At 46.4% G+C, this 20,099-nt stretch overlaps 1 protein-coding gene across 1 annotated transcript in view; it reads right to left on the bottom strand.

Annotated features, from left to right (window-relative positions):
- Positions 1 to 20,099, bottom strand: part of ARID3C (AT-rich interaction domain 3C) — a 304,039-nt gene that overhangs the window by 132,640 nt on the left and 151,300 nt on the right. The window contains exon 3 of the mRNA XM_088461605.1: positions 14,532 to 14,604. Coding sequence (XP_088317731.1) covers positions 14,532 to 14,604 — 73 coding nt within the window. The remainder of the gene's footprint in view (positions 1 to 14,531; positions 14,605 to 20,099) is intronic.

Consider the following 20,099-nt stretch of genomic DNA (forward strand, 5'->3'; position numbering starts at 1 on the left):
CTGAATGGGAAATGCTGTCTCCAGTAACACAGCAGCACTAAATGGGAAATGCTGTCTCCAGTAACACAGCAGCACTGAATGGGAAATGCTGTCTCCAGTAACACAGCAGCACTAAATGGGAAATGCTGTCTCCAATAACACAGCAGCACTGAATGGGAAATGCTGTGTCCAGTAACACAGCAGCACTGAATGGGAAATGCTGTCTCCAATAACACAGCAGCACTGAATGGGAAATGCTGTCTCCAGTAACACAGCAGCACTAAATGGGAAATGCTGTCTCCAATAACACAGCAGCACTGAATGGGAAATTCTGTCTGCAATAACACCGCTGCACTTCAACCCACTAATGTGTTTCCAAATTCACTCCAGATTGCTTTTGTTCTATTGCATAACAATAGAGAAGTGCATTTGTAAATTAAATAGTTATTATTAATAGAAAAGGGGAAAGTTCCACTGAAAATGTAGAGATGAAAAATCCCTTTAAATACAAAATATACAACCAAACAATTTGTTCCCATGCGCTGAGTGTGTGAGAATATGGAAAATGTGTCCACGCTGGCTCAGAATGTAAACACTGCTCTCTGTCAGCACAGAAATAAGTGACTGGAAAGATATATACAGTAAGTCCTATACAGTATGTGTTATACAGACTACCTGTCCAGGTATGGCAGCCCAAGCCACAATCCGGTCCCTAATCGCCACCACGTCTGTGCCTCCAACACCCCTATGTTCCTGGGTAAAGTAATAAATGAGGCGGAAACATAGAACAAAATTAAACTTAGGCCCAAATTGAATTTACAAAACAAGCCTTAAATGTGATTTGGGAACATTGTAAATCCATCTCACAGGCCGATAGTTACCATCAGTAATGTGACGCAACGCGCTGCTGTCAGACTGGGAGAACTATTGTGTTTCTGTCTAAAGGCCGCGACATTTCTGCGAATGTATTTGACGCCTATGATGTCAGCATTGTAAGTCGTGTTCTAGGGTGGGGGACAGTGCACAGGAAGTGTCGCAGCTGGCAAATATTGTACAACGGAAAAATAAATAATATAATGTATCCCACGGACCTGAGTGATTAGATAGGACATTGTAACCAGGCACATATCAATACACGTTACACACACTGCAATAACATACAACGCATGTTACATGTACACTGCGAGCAGCTCTCCTGTAGGGCAGTTAGGGGGCTATATATTAAACGGCCGCCATTATTTTCTATCTCCGCAGTGAGCAGTTACAGCCACGTTAGTAGGAAAGGATTGCCGGGTAATGACTGAGTAATAACATGCGTGATAACTGATGTGATAGCGATAAGAGGCACATATAACGCCACAAGATAGCGATAAGAGGCACATATAACGTCACAAGATAGCGATAAGAGGTACATATAACGCCACAAGATAGCGATAAGAGGCACATATAACGCCACAAGATAGCGATAAGAGGCACATATAACGCCACAAGATATCGATCAGAGGCACATATAACGCCACAAGATATCGATAAGAGGCACATATAACGCCACAAGATAGCGATAAGAGGCACATATAACGCCACAAGATAGCGATAAGAGGCACATATAACGCCACAAGATAGCGATCAGAGGCACATATAACGCCACAAGATAGTGATAAGAGGCCCATATAACGCCACAAGATCGCGATAAGAGGCACATATAACGCCACAAGATAGCGATCAGAGGCACATATAACGCCACAAGATAGTGATAAGAGGCCCATATAACGCCACAAGATAGCGATAAGAGGCACATATAACGCCACAAGATAGCGATCAGAGGCTTATATAACGCCACAAGATAGTGATAAGAGGCCCATATAACGCCACAAGATCGCGATAAGAGGCACATATAACGCCACAAGATATCGATAAGAGGCACATATAACGCCACAAGATAGCGATCAGAGGCACATATAACGCCACAAGATAGCGATAAGAGGTAAATATAACGCCACAAGATAGCGATAAGAGGCACATATAACGCCACAACATAGTGATCAGAGGCACATATAACGCCACAAGATAGCGATAAGAGGCACATATAACGCCACAAGATAGCGATAAAAGGCCCATATTACGCCACAACATAGTGATCAGAGGCACATATAACGCCACAAGATAGCGATAAGAGGCACATATAACGCCACAAGATAGCGATAAGAGGCACATATAACGCCACAAGATAGCGATAAGAGGCACATATAACGCCACAAGATAGCGATAAGAGGCACATATAACGCCACAAGATAGCGATAAGAGGCACATATAACGCCACAACATAGCGATAAGAGGCCCATATTACGCCACAACATAGTGATCAGAGGCACATATAACGCCACAAGATAGTGATTAGAGGCACATATAACGCCACAAGATAGCGATCAGAGGCACATATAACGCCACAAGATAGCGATAAGAGGTAAATATAACGCCACAAGATAGCGATGAGAGGCACATATAACGCCACAAGATAGCGATCAGAGGCACATATAACGCCACAAGATAGCGATAAGAGGTAAATATAACGCCACAAGATAGCGATAAGAGGCACATATAACGCCACAAGATAGCGATAAGAGGCACATATAACGCCACAAGATAGCGATAAGAGGCACATATAACGCCACAAGATAGCGATAAGAGGCACATATTGCGCCACAAGATAGCGATCAGAGGCACATATAACGCCACAAGATAGCGATAAGAGGCACATATAACGCCACAAGATAGCGATCAGAGGCACATATAACGCCACAAGATAGCGATAAGAGGTACATATAACGCCACAAGATAGTGATTAGAGGCACATATAACGCCACAAGATAGCGATAAGAGGTACATATAACGCCACAAGATAGCGATAAGAGGCACATATTACGCCACAAGATAGCGATAAGAGGCACATATAACGCCACAACATAGCGATAAGAGGCACATATAACGCCACAAGATAGCAATAAGAGGCACATATAACGCCACAAGATAGCGATAAGAGGCACATATTGCGCCACAAGATAGCGATCAGAGGCACATATAACGCCACAAGATAGCGATAAGAGGCACATATAACGCCACAAGATAGCGATCAGAGGCACATATAACGCCACAAGATAGCGATAAGAGGTACATATAACGCCACAAGATAGTGATTAGAGGCACATATAACGCCACAAGATAGCGATAAGAGGTACATATAACGCCACAAGATAGCGATAAGAGGCACATATTACGCCACAAGATAGCGATAAGAGGCACATATAACGCCACAACATAGCGATAAGAGGCACATATAACGCCACAAGATAGCAATAAGAGGCACATATAACGCCACAAACCCTCTTATATAACCTTCCCCAAGCTCTGCATAGCTATGGCCGGCCATAATAAGGAGAAGCCACGTCTCCGGGTTTGGGGATTATTACCTTTTAGTAAATAGAATGCTAAATGGCTAATCTGGAGCCCTAATTCTAGAAGTGATCATTAATACAACATAATAGGAGGAGTCCCGGCACATAAAAGAGCAGAACAAGGGGGTGACGTGGCTCCTTTGCATCGCAGTTTGCTAAGCAAATATACTAAGAAAGAATCAACAAGAGGATTAATAAGAGACACAGCATGAAGAGGATCTGTGAATAAATTAATGCTGGCCGCAAACAATGACATCCTTGTGTGCGGTGCAGGAGCAATCACGTGCATTACAGAAACACGCACACCTCCTGCCTATATGCCCAGGGGGTCTGCTGGCCTGAAGGGTGCACATACGCGGAATCGCAATCCCGCACATACGCACAAATCAACGACCAGGCTTCTAGGGACTGCATCGGCCGCAGCCCCCCAGGAGACAGACAGGGCTGCCGTTATAACAGGGGTGTGGCTTCCCCTAATGCCATCTGGCCTGGAGAAACACCTGGCACTGCCTATCCGGCCGTGGTTACCAGGGAGCTCTTCCAAAGGGACGTCACTCAGAAGCATCGCCGGGTGACTCCCAGAGCGGCACTCATCTATCCCCGCAGAGCATCGAGGAAAGCCGAATGGTGGGTGACATTTCTTAGCGTGAACTTAGCTGCCGATGTCAGCCCAACGGCAGTCGCTGACCGCAACAAGCCCGTGTCTGGCTATCCACTCCCCGTTTCCACCCGGAAAAGCCCACTGAGATTGCCTCTCTCTGCCTGCAAGTTCATTCTGCAGCTTATGGTGGTAACCATCGGGACAATTGGCGCAGTGCGACTTTAGCTGTCTGCATCCGGCATTGCCAAAACGTCCACCTCTGAATGAGACCCAGTGTATGGCCCCGATATCTGCATTCCTCCCCCGTGATGCAGCACACAGACTGCCAGCTGTAGCTGCCCAATGATGGGATGCGTCGGGCATGTATTATGCATCGTGTGCAGGTCGCAGCCATACACGATGCATAATAGCAGAGTCATGCTGAGATTGGGCACATAGCCCTCTGCCATCCCGGGCTGATGAGGGTCCTGTCCTTCAGGGTAACAACACAGCAGGGTGATCAGTCCGCACGCTCCAGGGGTCTATGAAGGACTGGCATAAAGAAACGGCCGCGTTGTGTGATCACTGTTTGTGCATTTTTGTTACAAGAGCATACTGTACGGCCACAGGGAATGAGCGCTGCCGGAAAAGGCGCGCTCGCATTTATATCAGAGAGACTGCTGGGAGATTAGAGAATCCCAAGGGAGGGGCGAATGCTTATCATGTCCTCGTAAGAGGTCTATACTGGCGTAACCGGAGTCTTTTCTCATTTCCAAAACGAATAAAAGCAGCATCTGAAGGCGCGCCCAGAATAAGTCTTGTATCACCCTGTAACGTCAGGTGGGTATACAGCAGGTAGCAAAGCACTGGCTGTAATAGTGACATATACAGTGTAACATATACTGACTATACAGGGAACAGAGAGGCAACAACATGGCAGCCGGCAGAGAGGAGACCGCAGCACTGACGGACCCCCGGTCCTGTGCGGAGCGTTCTATCACACCACAGATTCCTATCGGGAATATAACGTATGGATGACTGACAAGCGACTCCTCATGCCTCAATCATGGGGTGTGCGCCTGATTCGGAGGTGGACGCGTCTTTTCGCCTGTCTGTGACTTTATGCAAATGCTGCTACAATGCCGTTCTCTGGCGTACATTCGCGTGTATGAATGCGCAAGGACAAATACGTCCACTGTCAGCGCCCATGCGTGCAGTAATACCGACCCATGCATCTTTAGACGCCACCATCGGTCGCCCCATGGAAATGTGCTGCAGCGCTATGGCAGAGGCAGATTCTCCTGAGTATGGCCGCCCATGTGAGTGATTAAGCGCCTGTGCGCGCAAACACTTCAGCAACGCGCCCCGTGACCCTCCCATAACACACCCATAAGAAGGACTGTCTCTGTTTAGCCGCCTCCCGGGAGTCAATCGCTCTGCAAGGGGTCTGCGTAGCATCTGCGATCGCAGTAGCCAGTTCACACATGCTCAGAACGTATCAATCGGCCAATTGTGTGCGTATTAGCAACTGTGATCCAAGCTGTACCAGAGCTGGAGTCTCAGGCTCAACGATTGGGCCTCCTTTCTCCCTATTTGATCAGAACCCCCCCCCCAAAAAAAAACCTGAGGTATGAAACATTCTATTCTCCAGCCAGAGACGGTAAAAGGCAGCGCTCAGTGCTTTGCGGTAACACTTCCGATATACAATGCTGTTTTGTATGCGCACACAGATGGAGGACGGCGGAGGTCTCTGCGGCGTGTGGGCCGGCTGGTGAATCTCCTGGTTACATGACCATACTGGTAAGGTGTTGGCATATGCCCAGGAGATGGCAGTGCTTGTGACTCGCATTCGGCCTAGCAGAACATTGCAGTTGGCGCTAGAACATAACATGAAGTAGAAGTTATTATGAATATATAATGCCACAATTATACCCATATATTCAGGCAAGATAGAGCTTTTACGGCGGTTATGGGGCAATTTTACCAAACTAGAAACTGTGCAGGAAATCCTAACCTATACAGGACAGGGCAATCACAGGGGCTTTCCCCTATAGCCAATGATACCCTACCTATAGAATGGGATGGACCCTACAGTCTCACATTGCGCCTGATTCAGAGATGTATGTAAATCCCATTTGTGCGCAAATCTGCAATAGTGAATGATCTGTGTTTGCGCCGCACCGCTAATGAGCCGATATGGTCCCGCAGTGCCCAAACAGCTTTGACGTGACATGCTGCGGGCGTTTGGGGGCAGCGACCAGGGGCAAATGCAGGATTTGTAGTTGGGGGGTCCATATACGTGCACTATAGATATACAAATACACGCACACACAAACACGGCAAAGGCCGTTGGGAGGAGCGGCTGCACATCGCAGCCGCAGCAGCCGACCTGCAGCCACCTCAGGTGTATTCTATCACATGCAGCGGGGTCCGATCTTGGCCTGTTCGGACCGGAGTGGCCAGATCAGCAGTGTAATCATGGACCGAGCTCTCCATCTAAAGCACAAACAAACCAAAAATAAAAACATCGGCCAGCTGCTGCGGGGTATAGCTCTGGAAGGGGGGGAGGGGGTTTCTAGGCATGCGCCAGTGGTAATGGGGACTGTTCCAGGTAGTGGGGAAGTGACGGGCTCATATTCTGAGCGTGCCAAAGCCTGGATGCAGCGTCACTGGCCCGTCAGCGTCATTTTGCAGGACACGCTGAGTATCCCGAGGATGGTCCGATGGTCACGTTGATCATCCGATGCTGCATCTTCCGGCGCAGCCATCAGATCAGAGATCTTTTTACTGTAGACGCCTCCTCCTGCTTTTGCATATTTACAGTAGGTATATTTTGGTGCCACTAAGGTACATGTATGAATCAGACCCCATTGTACGCACACAGGGTGTAAAGGGTAAAACACACAGAGGGCCTAATTCAGACCCGCTTGCAAGTGGGTCGATGGTGGCCCAGTGTGCATACGCACGACGGAGCTGGCTCCGTAGTGCGCATGCGCGACACCCGGATAGCGACGGGTAAACCGTCGCTCCGGGTCTCGTACCAAAGGGGGTGTGCTGTCGATGTTGAGTGACAGCACGCCTCCTTTGGTGGGTGGGCCGGGGGCGTGGCTGCCCACACGGAGGCGTTCCCATGGGAACGCCTACCGTCCGGGGCTGGCCCCACTGACATCACAAGTGAGAGCCGAAAGCACTCTAGGGCTTGCGGCAACGAGACCCTACCACAAGGGTCTCATGTCAAGCCCGATGGTCGCGATGGTCTTGACCATCGCGACAATCTTCCTGGCCGCTCACTATAGCTGTTGGTGGCCACCCACAGCTATGCGAGCGGCCAAGAGGCCGCTCAAAAAAACAGAGGGCCGGCCCTGATTCAGAGCAAGCGCTATGTCAGAGCGTCCGCCAGATTCCACAGATTGTCCAACTTTTCCTGTCACTGCAGCTTAGAAGGAACACTGGCAGCAGAGCGACCCTCCCGCTCTCATACATACATACACGGATGCAACATGTCACACGGATGACACCACATACAAAGACACATGTGGGATTCTCTGTCCTTGCACCACACCAGCGTTTTCTTGGACACATGTAAATGACTGTCGGGCTGATTTAGTAAAACGCGAGTATTTATTTATTATTTTGCATCTGTTTTTCAACTTTTGATTTTTTACCAAGTGGAGCTGACGGCCCAAGTCACTGCGTCACTGGCTGCCTGGCGCATGCGGACATGCACGGGGGCTGGCACGCTGAGGTACAGTATAAGCTATACCATGGTAAATTGAGTTTATTTTTCATCCCTGTGGCAAGAAACAATAAAACATCAGCCCCAAAGTATCACCCCCAAAGTGGCCTGGTCATAGCTAGGCCCCTCTGTGTGACACGCACACTGCCGTGACTGTACGTAGTGAGGGCAGATCCCCCTTATCTAGTGCAGATCTCATTCCCAGCTTATGGGGACATCGCACAGAACATGTGTTTGGTACAGTGGCCGGGAGCATTAGTAACTGCAGTATAACTCTGTGTAATAGGAAGGCAAGTCCTTATAACCGGTGATTACCACCCATCTGTGCTGGAGTCCTTTCATTTAGGATCCATGTCTCAGCCGGGACCAGGGAAGGGGGTGTACAGGTTGCAATATATATACTGTATGTGCTCTACAAGGGAGTGTACAGGTCGCAGTATATACTGTATGTGCTCTACAAGGGGGTGTACAGGTCGCAATATATATACTGTATGTGCTCTACAAGGGGGTGTACAGGTCACAGTATATATACTGTATGTGCTCTACAAGGGGGTGTACAGGTCACAGTATATATACTATATGTGCTCTACAAGGGAGTGTACAGGTCGCAGTATATACTGTATGTGCTCTACAAGGGGGTGTACAGGACACAGTATATATACTATATGTGCCCTACAAGGGGGTGTACAGGTCACAGTATATATACTGTATGTGCTCTACAAGGGGGTGTACAGGTCGCAGTATATATACTATATGTGCTCTACAAGGGGGTGTACAGGTCACAGCATATATACTGTATGTGCTCTACAAGGGGGTGTACAGGTCGCAGTATATATACTGTATGTGCTCTACAAGGGGGTGTACAGGTCGCAGTATATATACTATATGTGCTCTACAAGGGGGTGTACAGGTCACAGCATATATACTGTATGTGCTCTACAAGGGGGTGTACAGGTCGCAGTATATATACTATATGTGCTCTACAAGGGGGTGTACAGGTCACAGTACATATACTATATGTGCTCTACAAGGGGGTGTACAGGTCGCAATATATGTACTGTATGTGCTCTACAAGGGGGTGTACAGGTCACAGTATATATACTGTATGTGCTCTACAAGAGGGTGTACAGGTCACAGTATATATACTATATGTGCTCTACAAGGGGGTGTACAGGTCACAGCATATATACTGTATGTGCTCTACAAGGGGGTGTACAGGTCGCAGTATATATACTATATGTGCTCTACAAGGGGGTGTACAGGTCACAGTATATATACTATATGTGCTCTACAAGGGGGTGTACAGGTCGCAATATATGTACTGTATGTGCTCTACAAGGGGGTGTACAGGTCACAGTATATATACTATATGTGCCCTACAAGGGGGTGTACAGGTCGCAATATATATACTGTATGTGCTCTACAAGGGGGTGTACAGGTCACAGTATATATACTATATGTGCTCTACCAGAGGGTGTACAGGTCACAGTATATATACTATATGTGCCCTACAAGGGGGTGTACAGGTCGCAATATATATACTGTATGTGCTCTACAAGGGGGTGTACAGGTCACAGTATATATACTATATGTGCTCTACCAGAGGGTGTACAGGTCACAGTATATATACTATATGTGCCCTACAAGGGGGTGTACAGGTCGCAATATATATACTGTATGTGGTCTACAAGAGGGTGTACAGGTCACAGTATATATACTGTATGTGCTCTACAAGGGGGTGTACAGGTCACAGTATATATACTATATGTGCCCTACAAGGGGGTGTACAGGTCACAGTATATATACTATATGTGCTCTACAAGGGGGTGTACAGGTCGCAGTATATATACTGTATGTTCTCTACAAGGGGGTGTACAGGTCACAGTATATACTGTATGTGCTCTACAAGGGGGTGTACAGGTCGCAGTATATACTGTATGTGCTCTACAAGGGGGTGTACAGGTCGCAGTATATATACTATATGTGCTCTACAAGAGGGTGTACAGGTCACAGTATATATACTATATGTGCTCTACAAGGGGGTGTACAGGTCGCAGTATGTACTGTATGTGCTCTACAAAGGGGTGTACAGGTCACAGAATATATACTGTATGTGCTCTATAAGGGGGTGTCTAATACGCTGCACATACAGAGAGGCAGCAGGTGCAGAGCTCACTGTGTACAATCAGCTCCTGCTTATATGTCAGACAATACAGAAAAGACATAATAGCACAGATCCTGTGTGTGTGTGTCCCAGGCTTGTACAAACAGCACAGAATGAGGGTCTAGCTGGGACAGCCCCCCGCAGCGATGAGAGACACACGTGTCAGTGACACTGCCCACGTCACAAGCCGCCGTTCAGCAAAACAAATGTCAGAAGCAAATAGACCAGGACCGGCCAATCCATAGTTTATGTATTCTTTGCCTATGGTATCCCTCACTATAAACCGCTCCATTCATTAACCCCAGAGAATGTATCACTGCTCTGCCTAGATACACAAGAGAGTAGTGCTGTACCAGGTGTCAGTATACCAGGAGAAGGAGGAAGCACTGCTGTACCAGGTATCAGTATACCAGGAGAAGGAGGAAGCACTGCTGTACCAGGTATCAGTATACCAGGAGAAGGAGGAAGCACTGCTGTACCAGGTGTCAGTATACCAGGAGAAGGAGGAAGCACTGCTGTACCAGGTATCAGTATACCAGGAGAAGGAGGAAGCACTGCTGTACCAGGTATCAGTATACCAGGAGAAGGGGGAAGCACTGCTGTACCAGGTGTTATTATACCAGGAGAAGGGGGAAGTACTGCTGTACCAGGTATCAGTATACCAGGAGAAGGGGGAAGCACTGCTGTACCAGGTGTCAGTATACCAGGAGAAGGAGGAAGCACTGCTGTACCAGGTGTCAGTATAATAGGAGAAGGAGGAAGCACTGCTGTACCAGGTGTCAGTATACCAGGAGAAGGAGGAAGCACTGCTGTACCAGGTGTCAGTATACCAGGAGAAGGAGGAAGCACTGCTGTACCTGGTATCAGTATACCAGGAGAAGGAGGAAGCACTGCTGTACCAGGTGTCAGTATACCAGGAGAAGGAGGAAGCACTGCTGTACCAGGTGTCAGTATACCAGGAGAAGGAGGAAGCACTGCTGTACCAGGTGTCAGTATACCAGGAGAAGGGGGAAGCACTGCTGTACCAGGTGCAGTATACCAGGAGAAGGAGGAAGCACTGCTGTACCAGGTGTCAGTATACCAGGAGAAGGAGGAAGCACTGCTGTACCAGGTGTCAGTATACCAGGAGAAGGAGGAAGCACTGCTGTACCAGGTATCAGTATACCAGGAGAAGGGGGAAGCACTGCTGTACCAGGTGTCAGTATACCAGGAGAAGGAGGAAGCACTGCTGTACCAGGTGTCAGTATACTAGGAGAAGGAGGAAGCACTGCTGTACCAGGTGTCAGTATACCAGGAGAAGGAGGAAGCACTGCTGTACCAGGTGTCAGTATACCAGGAGAAGGAGTAAGTACTGCTGTATTGGGTGTCAGTATACCAGGAGAAGGAGGAAGCACTGCTGTACCAGGTGTCAATATACCAGGAGAAGGAGGAAGCACTGCTGTATTGAGTGTCAGTATACCAGGAGAAGGAGGAAGCGCTGCTGCATTAGGTGTCAGTATACCAGGAGAAGGAGGAAGCACTGCTGTATTGGGTGTCAGTGTACCAGGAGAAGGAGGAAGCACTGCTGAACCTGGTGTCAGTATACCAGGAGAAGGAGGAAGCACTGCTGTACCAGGTGTCAGTATACCAGAAGAAGGAGGAAGCACTGCTGTGCCAGGTGTCAGTGTACCAGAAGAAGGAGGAAGCACTGCTGTACCAGGTAACAGTATACCAGGAGAAGGGTGAAGCACTGCTGTACAAGGTGTCAGTGTACCAGGAGAAGGAGGAAGCACTGCTGTACCAGGTGTCAGTATACCAGGAAAAGGAGGAAGCACTGCTGTACCAGGTGTCAGTATACCAGGAGAAGGAGTAAGTACTGCTGTATTGGGTGTCAGTATACCAGGAGAAGGAGGAAGCACTGCTGTATAAGGTGTCAATATACCAGGAGAAGGGGGAAGCACTGCTGTATTGAGTGTCAGTATACCAGGAGAAGGAGGAAGCGCTGCTGCATTAGGTGTCAGTATACCAGGAGAAGGAGGAAGCACTGCTGTATTGGGTGTCAGTGTACCAGGAGAAGGAGGAAGCACTGCTGAACCTGGTGTCAGTATACCAGGAGAAGGAGTAAGCACTGCTGTACCAGGTGTCAGTATACCAGAAGAAGGAGGAAGCACTGCTGTGCCAGGTGTCAGTGTACCAGAAGAAGGAGGAAGCACTGCTGTACCAGGTAACAGTATACCAGGAGAAGGGTGAAGCACTGCTGTACAAGGTGTCAGTATACCAGGAGAAGGAGGAAGCACTGCTGTACCTGGTGTCAGTATACCAGGAGAAGGAGGAAGCACTGCTGTACCAGGTGTCAGTATACCAGGAGAAGGAGTAAGTACTGCTGTATTGGGTGTCAGTATACAAGGAGAAGGAGGAAGCACTGCTGTACCAGGTGTCAGTATACCAGGAGGAGGAAGCACTGCTGTACCGGATGTCAGTATACCAGGAGAAGGAGGAAGCACTGCTGTACCAGGTGTCAGTATACCAGGAGAAGGAGGAAGCACTGCTGTACCAGGTGCCAGTATAATAGGAGAAAGAGGAAGCTCTGCTGTACCAGGTGTCAGTATACCAGGAGAAGGGGGAAGTACTGCTGTATTGGGTGTCAGTATACCAGTAGAAGGAGGAAGCACTACTGTACCAGGTGTCAGTATACCAGGAGAAGGAGGAAGCACTGCTGTACCAAGTGCCAGTATAATAGGAGAAAGAGGAAGCTCTGCTGTACCAGGTGTCAGTATACCAGGAGAAGGAGGAAGCACTGCTGTACCAGTTGTCAGTATAATAGGAGAAGGAGGAAGCACTGCTGTACCAGGTGTCAGTACACCAGGAGAAGGAGGAAGCACTGCTGTACCAGGTGTCAGTACACCAGGAGAAGGAGGAAGCACTGCTGTACCAGGTGTCAGTACACCAGGAGAAGGAGGAAGCACTGCTGTACCAGGTGTCAGTATACCAGGAGAAGGAGGAAGCACTGCTGTACCAGGTGTCAGTATACCAGGAGGAGGAAGCACTGCTGTACCTGGTGTCAGTATACCAGGAGAAGGAGGAAGTACTGCTGTACCAGGTGTCAGTATAATAGGAGAAAGAGGAAGCTCTGCTGTACCAGGTGTGAGTATACCAGGAGAATGAGGAAGCACTGCTGTACCAGGTGTTAGTATATACCAGGAAAAGGAGGAAGCACTGCTGTACCAGGTGTCAGTATACCAGGAGAAGGAGGAAGCACTGCTGTACCAGGTGTCAGTATAATAGGAGAAAGAGGAAGCTCTGCTGTACCAGGTGTCAGTGTAACAGTTGGAGGAAGCTCTGCTGTACCAGGTGTCAGTGTAACAGTAGGAGGAAGCTCTGCTGTACCTGGTGTCAGTGTAACAGTTGGAGGAAGCTCTGCTGTACCAGGTGTCAGTGTAACAGTAGGAGGAAGCTCTGCTGTACCTGGTGTCAGTGTAACAGTTGGAGGAAGCTCTGCTGTACCAGGTGTCAGTGTAACAGTTGGAGGAAGCTCTGCTGTACCAGGTGTCAGTGTAACAGTTGGAGGAAGCTCTGCTGTACCAGGTGTCAGTGTAACAGTTGGAGGAAGCTCTGCTGTACGAGGTGTCAGTGTAACAGTAGGAGGAGGCTCTGCTGTACCAGGTGTCAGTGTAACAGTAGGAGGAAGCTCTGCTGTACCAGGTGTCAGTGTAACAGTTGGAGGAAGCTCTGCTGTACCAGGTGTCAGTGTAACAGCTGGAGGAAGCTCTGCTGTACCAGGTGTCAGTGTAACAGTAGGAGGAGGCTCTGCTGTACCTGGTGTCAGTATAGAAGGTACCATGTCTATGGGAAACCTACTTCACCTTCTGCTCATTATTAATGGTCTCATGATCCTCTCAGATGTACAACGTTTTGTTTTGTCACTTTTTCTAACGTAAATCTATTTATAACAGTTTGCGAGAATGTCCCGGGCATGAGTCAGTTCATTGTGTAGGAATCAGGAAACCTCATCACTTGATGCTAGCGGGCACATTGCTGTGGGAAATGCTGGCACTGATGCCCAGGTAATACACTGCTTTATCTGTCTGCAGCATCACAGGAGACAAATCTCTGTCCTGTAGCCACCAGCATGAAATACACCATACATTTCTATACCGGCTAATCCAGCAGCTGTCCCCATATTACAGACTGCCGTGGTGACCTTCTATGTTACTGGCTCCTAGTCACACGATAGCAAAGTTTGGGTAAGGGCTGTAAATGGCGCTTGGCCCTAGTCTCCTCTTCCGAGCATGTGCCTATCCAGCGGGTGTGCAGTGAGTGGACCTGCGCAGGCTCAGGGCGACACAGGATTGTAAACCCCCCCCCCAGACTCCCTTTATCTCTGGGCTCCATACCGGCCGCACACTCAGCAATGGTGGCACATCAGCCACAGTAATCATATCTGTCCTAGACTCCTATCCAGGAGAACAGAGGGGAAATGGGCTAACGATGGGTTACAGGAAACATTACTGCTCCTCAGAGGAGCTCCATTACAGCAATGTATATATACAGGGCAATGACCAATCTCATGTGGCAAGTACAACCTGCTCCAAAGAGCTTACAATCTCTTCCTTTGGGGACAAAACTGGGCAGGACGCTCACCTCTTTTCTGCATGTAGCTGAATAGATCATCCAGGAATTCTTTTCTCTTAGGGTCCTCGTCCAGCTCGTACAGCTAGAAAGCAAAACAGAAAGGCTGCGTTATTATCACACAATGTATCCACACAGCTGTGTAACCCTACAACAACGCACTCATCACACACTGTAACCACACAGCTGTATAACCCTCCAACAACACACTCATCACACAATGTATCCACATAGCTGTGTAACGCTACAACAACACACTCATCACACAATGTATCCACATAGCTGTGTAACCTCCAACAACACACTCATCACACAATGTATCCACACAGCTGTGTAACCCTCCAACAACACACTCATCACACAATGTATCCACACAGCTGTGTAACCCTACAATAACACACTCATCACACAATGTATCCACATAGCTGTGTAACTCTACAGTAACACACTCATCACACAATGTAACCACACAGCTGTGTAACGCTACAACAACACACTCATCACACACTGTAACCACACAGCTGTGTAACCCTACAATAACACACTCATCACACAATGTAACCACACAGCTGTATAACCCTCCAACAACACACTCATCACACAATGTATCCACATAGCTGTATAACCCTCCAACAACACACTCATCACACAATGTATCCACATAGCTGTGTAACCCTACAACAACGCACTCATCACACACTGTAACCACACAGCTGTATAACCCTCCAACAACACACTCATCATACAATGTATCCACACAGCTCTATAACCCTCCAACAACACACTCATCACACAATGTATCCACATAGCTGTGTAACCTCCAATAACACACTCATCACACAATGTATCCACACAGCTGTGTAACCCTCCAACAACACACTCATCACACAATGTATCCACACAGCTGTGTAACCCTACAATAACACACTCATCACACAATGTATTCACATAGCTGTGTAACTCTACAGTAACACACTCATCACACAATGTAACCACACAGCTGTGTAACCCTACAACAACGCACTCATCACACACTGTAACCACACAGCTGTATAACCCTCCAACAACACACTGATCACACAATGTATCCACATAGCTGTGTAACCTCCAACAACACACTCATCACACAATGTATCCACACAGCTGTGTAACCCTCCAACAACACACTCATCACACAATGTATCCACACAGCTGTGTAACCCGACAATAACACACTCATCACACAATGTATCCACATAGCTGTGTAACTCTACAGTAACACACTCATCACACAATGTAACCACACAGCTGTGTAACGCTACAACAACACACTCATCACACACTGTAACCACACAGCTGTGTAACCCTACAATAACACACTCATCACACAATGTAACCACACAGCTGTATAACTCAACAATAACACACTCATCACACAATGTAACCACACAACTGTGTAACCCTACAACAACACACTCATCACGCAAGGTATCCACACAGCTGTATAACCCTCCAACAACACACTCATCACACAATGTATCCACACAGCTGTATAACCTCCAACAACACACTCATCACACAATGTATCCACACAGCTGTGTAACTCTACAACACAATCATCATACAATGTATCCACACAGCTGTGTAACTCTACAACAACACACTCATCACACAATGTATCCACACAGCTGTGTAACTCTACAATAACACACTCATCACACAATGTAACCACACAGCTGTGTAACCCTACAACAACGCACTCATCACACACTGTAACCACACAGCTGTGTAACCCTACAACAACGCACTCATCACACACTGTAACCACACAGCTGTATAACCCTCCAACAACACACTCATCACACAATGTATCCACACAGCTGTGTAACCTCCAACAACACACTTAATCACACAATGCATCCACACAGCTGTGTAACTCTACAATAACACACTCATCACACAATGTATCCACATAGCTGTATAACCCTACAACAACGCACTCCTCACACACTGTAACCACACAGCTGTATAACCCTCCAACAACACACTCATCACACAATGTATCCACACAGCTGTGTAACCTCCAACAACACACTCATCACACAATGTATCCACACAGCTGTGTAACTCTACAACAACACATTCATCACACAATGTATCCACACAGCTGTGTAACCCTATGTTAACACACTCATCACACACTGTAACCACACAGCTGTGTAACCCTACAATAACACACTCATCACACACTGTAACCACACAGCTGTGTAACTCTACAACAACACACTCATCACACAATGTAACCACACAGCTGTGTAACCCTACAATAAAACACTCATCACACAATGTAACCACACAGCTGTGTAACCCTACAATAACACACTCATCACACAATGTAACCACACAGCTGTGTAACCCTACAATAACACATTCATCACACAATGTAACCACACAGCTGTGTAACCCTACAATAACACAGTCATCACACAATGTAACCACACAGCTGTGTAACCCTACAATAACAAACTCATCACACAATGTAACCACACAGCTGTGTAACCCTACAATAACACACTCATCACACAATGTAACCACACAGCTGTGTAACCCTACAACAACACACTCATCACACAATGTAACCACACAACTGTGTAACCCTACAATAACACACTCATCACACACTGTAACCACACAGCTGTGTAACTCTACAACACACTCATCACACAATGTAACCACACAGCTGTGTAACCCTACAATAACACACTCATCACACAATGTAACCACACAGCTGTGTAATCCTACAATAACACACTCATCACACAATGTAACCACACAGCTGTGTAACCCTACAATAACACACTCATCACACACTGTAACCACACAGCTGTGTAACCCTACAATAACACACTAATCACACAATGTATCCACACAGCTGTGTAACCCTATGGTAACACACTCATCACACAATGTAACCACACAGCTGTGTAACTCTACAATAACACACTCATTACACAATGTATCCACACAGCTGTGTAACTCTACAATAACACACTTATCACACAATGTATCCACACAGCTGTGTAACCCTATGGCAACACACTCATCACACAATGTAACCACACAGCTGTGTAACCCTACAATAACACACTCATCACACACTGTAACCACACAGCTGTGTAACCCTACAATAACACACTCATCACACAATGTATCCACACAGCTGTGTAACCCTATGGTAACACACTCATCACACAATGTAACCACACAGCTGTGTAACTCTACAATAACACACTCATTACACAATGTATCCACACAGCTGTGTAACTCTATGGCAACACACTCATCACACACTGTAACCACACAGCTGTGTAACTCTACAATATAATACTATTTTCTCCTGGCATAAACATGGCGCATATAATACTGTTATCTCCTGGCGTAAACATGGTGCATATAATACTGTTATCTCCTGGCATAAACATGGCGCATATAATACTGTTATCTCCTGGCATAAACATGGCGCATATAATACTGTTTTCTCCTGGTGTAAACATGGCACATATAATACTGTTATCTCCTGGTGTAAGCATGGCACATATAATACTGTTATCTCCTGGCGTAAACATAGCACATATAATACTGTTATCTCCTGGTGTAAGCATGGCACATATAATACTGTTATCTCCTGGTGTAAGCATGGCACATATAATACTGTTATCTCCTGGTGTAAGCATGGCACATATAATACTGTTATCTCCTGGTGTATACATGGAGCATATAATACTGTTATCTCCTGGTGTAAGCATGGCACATATAATACTGTTATCTCCTGGTGTAAACATGGTTTATATAATACTGTTATCTCCTGGCGTAAACATGGTGCATATAATACTGTTATCTCCTTGTGTAAGCATGGCACATATAATACTGTTTTCTCCTGGCGTAAATATGGCGCACATAATACTGTTTTCTCCTGGTGTAAGCATGGCACATATAATACTGTTATCTCCTGGTGTAAGCATGGCACATATAATACGGTTATCTCCTGGCGTAAACATAGCGCATATAATACTGTTATCTCCTGGTGTAAACATGGCGCGTATAATGCTGTTTTCTCCTGGTGTAAACATGGAGCGTATAATACTGTTATCTCCTGGCATAAACATGGCGCATATAATACTGTTATCTCCTGGCGTAAACATGGAGCATATAATACTGTTATCTCCTGGCGTAAACATGGAGCACATAATACTGTTTTCTCCTGGCGTAAACATGGCGCATATAATACTATTTTCTCCTGGCGTAAACATGGCGCATATAATACTGTTACCTCCTGGTGTAAACATGGCGCATATAATACTGTTATCTCCTGGCATAAACATGGAGCATATAATACTGTTTTCTCCTGGCGTAAACCTGGGGCATATAATACTGTTTTCTCCTGGCGTAAACATGGAGCATATAATACTGTTATCTCCTGGCGTAAACATGGAGCATATAATACTGTTATCTCCTGGTGTAAACATGGAGCATATAATACTGTTTTCTCCTGGCGTAAACCTGGAGCATATAATACTGTTTTCTCCTAGCGTAAACATGGAGCATATAATACTGTTATCTCCTGGCGTAAACATGGAGCATATAATACTGTTATCTCCTGGCGTAAACGTGGGGCATATAATACTGTTTTCTCCTGGCGTAAACATGGAGCATATAATACTGTTATCTCCTGGCGTAAACATGGAGCATATAATACTGTTTTCTCCTGGCGTAAACATGGCTCATATAATACTGTTATCTCTTAGTGTAAACATGGAGCATATAATGCTGTTTTCTCCTGGCGTAAACCTGGGGCATATAATACTGTTTTCTCCTGGCGTAAACATGGCTCATATAATACTGCTCTCTCCTGGCATAATATGGCGCATATAATACTATTATCTCCTGGCATAAACATGGCGCATATAATACTGATATCTCCTGGCGTAAACATGGCGCATATAATACTGTTTTCTCTTGGTGTAAACATGGCGCATATAATACTGTTTTCTCCTGGCGTAAACTTGGCACATATAATACAGTTATCTCCTCGCGTAAACATGGAGAATGTAATACTATTTTCTCCTGGTGTAAACATGGCGCATATAATACTGTTATCTCCTGGTGTAAACATGGCGCATATAATACTATTTTCTCCTGGTGTAAACATGGAGCATATAATACTATTTTCTCCTGGTGTAAACATGGAGCATATAATACTATTTTCTCCTCGTGTAAACATGGCGCATATGATACTATTTTCTCCTGGTGTAAACATGGAGCATATAATACTATTTTCTCCTGGTGTAAACATGGAGCATATAATACTGTTTTCTCCTGGTGTAAACATGGAGCATATAATACTGTTTTTTCCTGGTGTAAACATGGAGCATATAATACTGTTTTTTCCTGGTGTAAACATGGAGCATATAATACTATTTTCTCCTGGCATAAACCTGGGGCATATAATACTGTTATCTCCTGGCGTAAACATGGCACATATAATACTGTTATCTCCTGGTGTAAACATGGAGCATATTATACTATTTTCTCCTGGTGTAA

This window comes from Taudactylus pleione, unplaced genomic scaffold (assembly GCF_031769625.1).
Source record: "Taudactylus pleione unplaced genomic scaffold, aTauple2 ptg001078l, whole genome shotgun sequence".
NCBI classification, from domain to species: domain Eukaryota; kingdom Metazoa; phylum Chordata; class Amphibia; order Anura; family Myobatrachidae; genus Taudactylus; species Taudactylus pleione.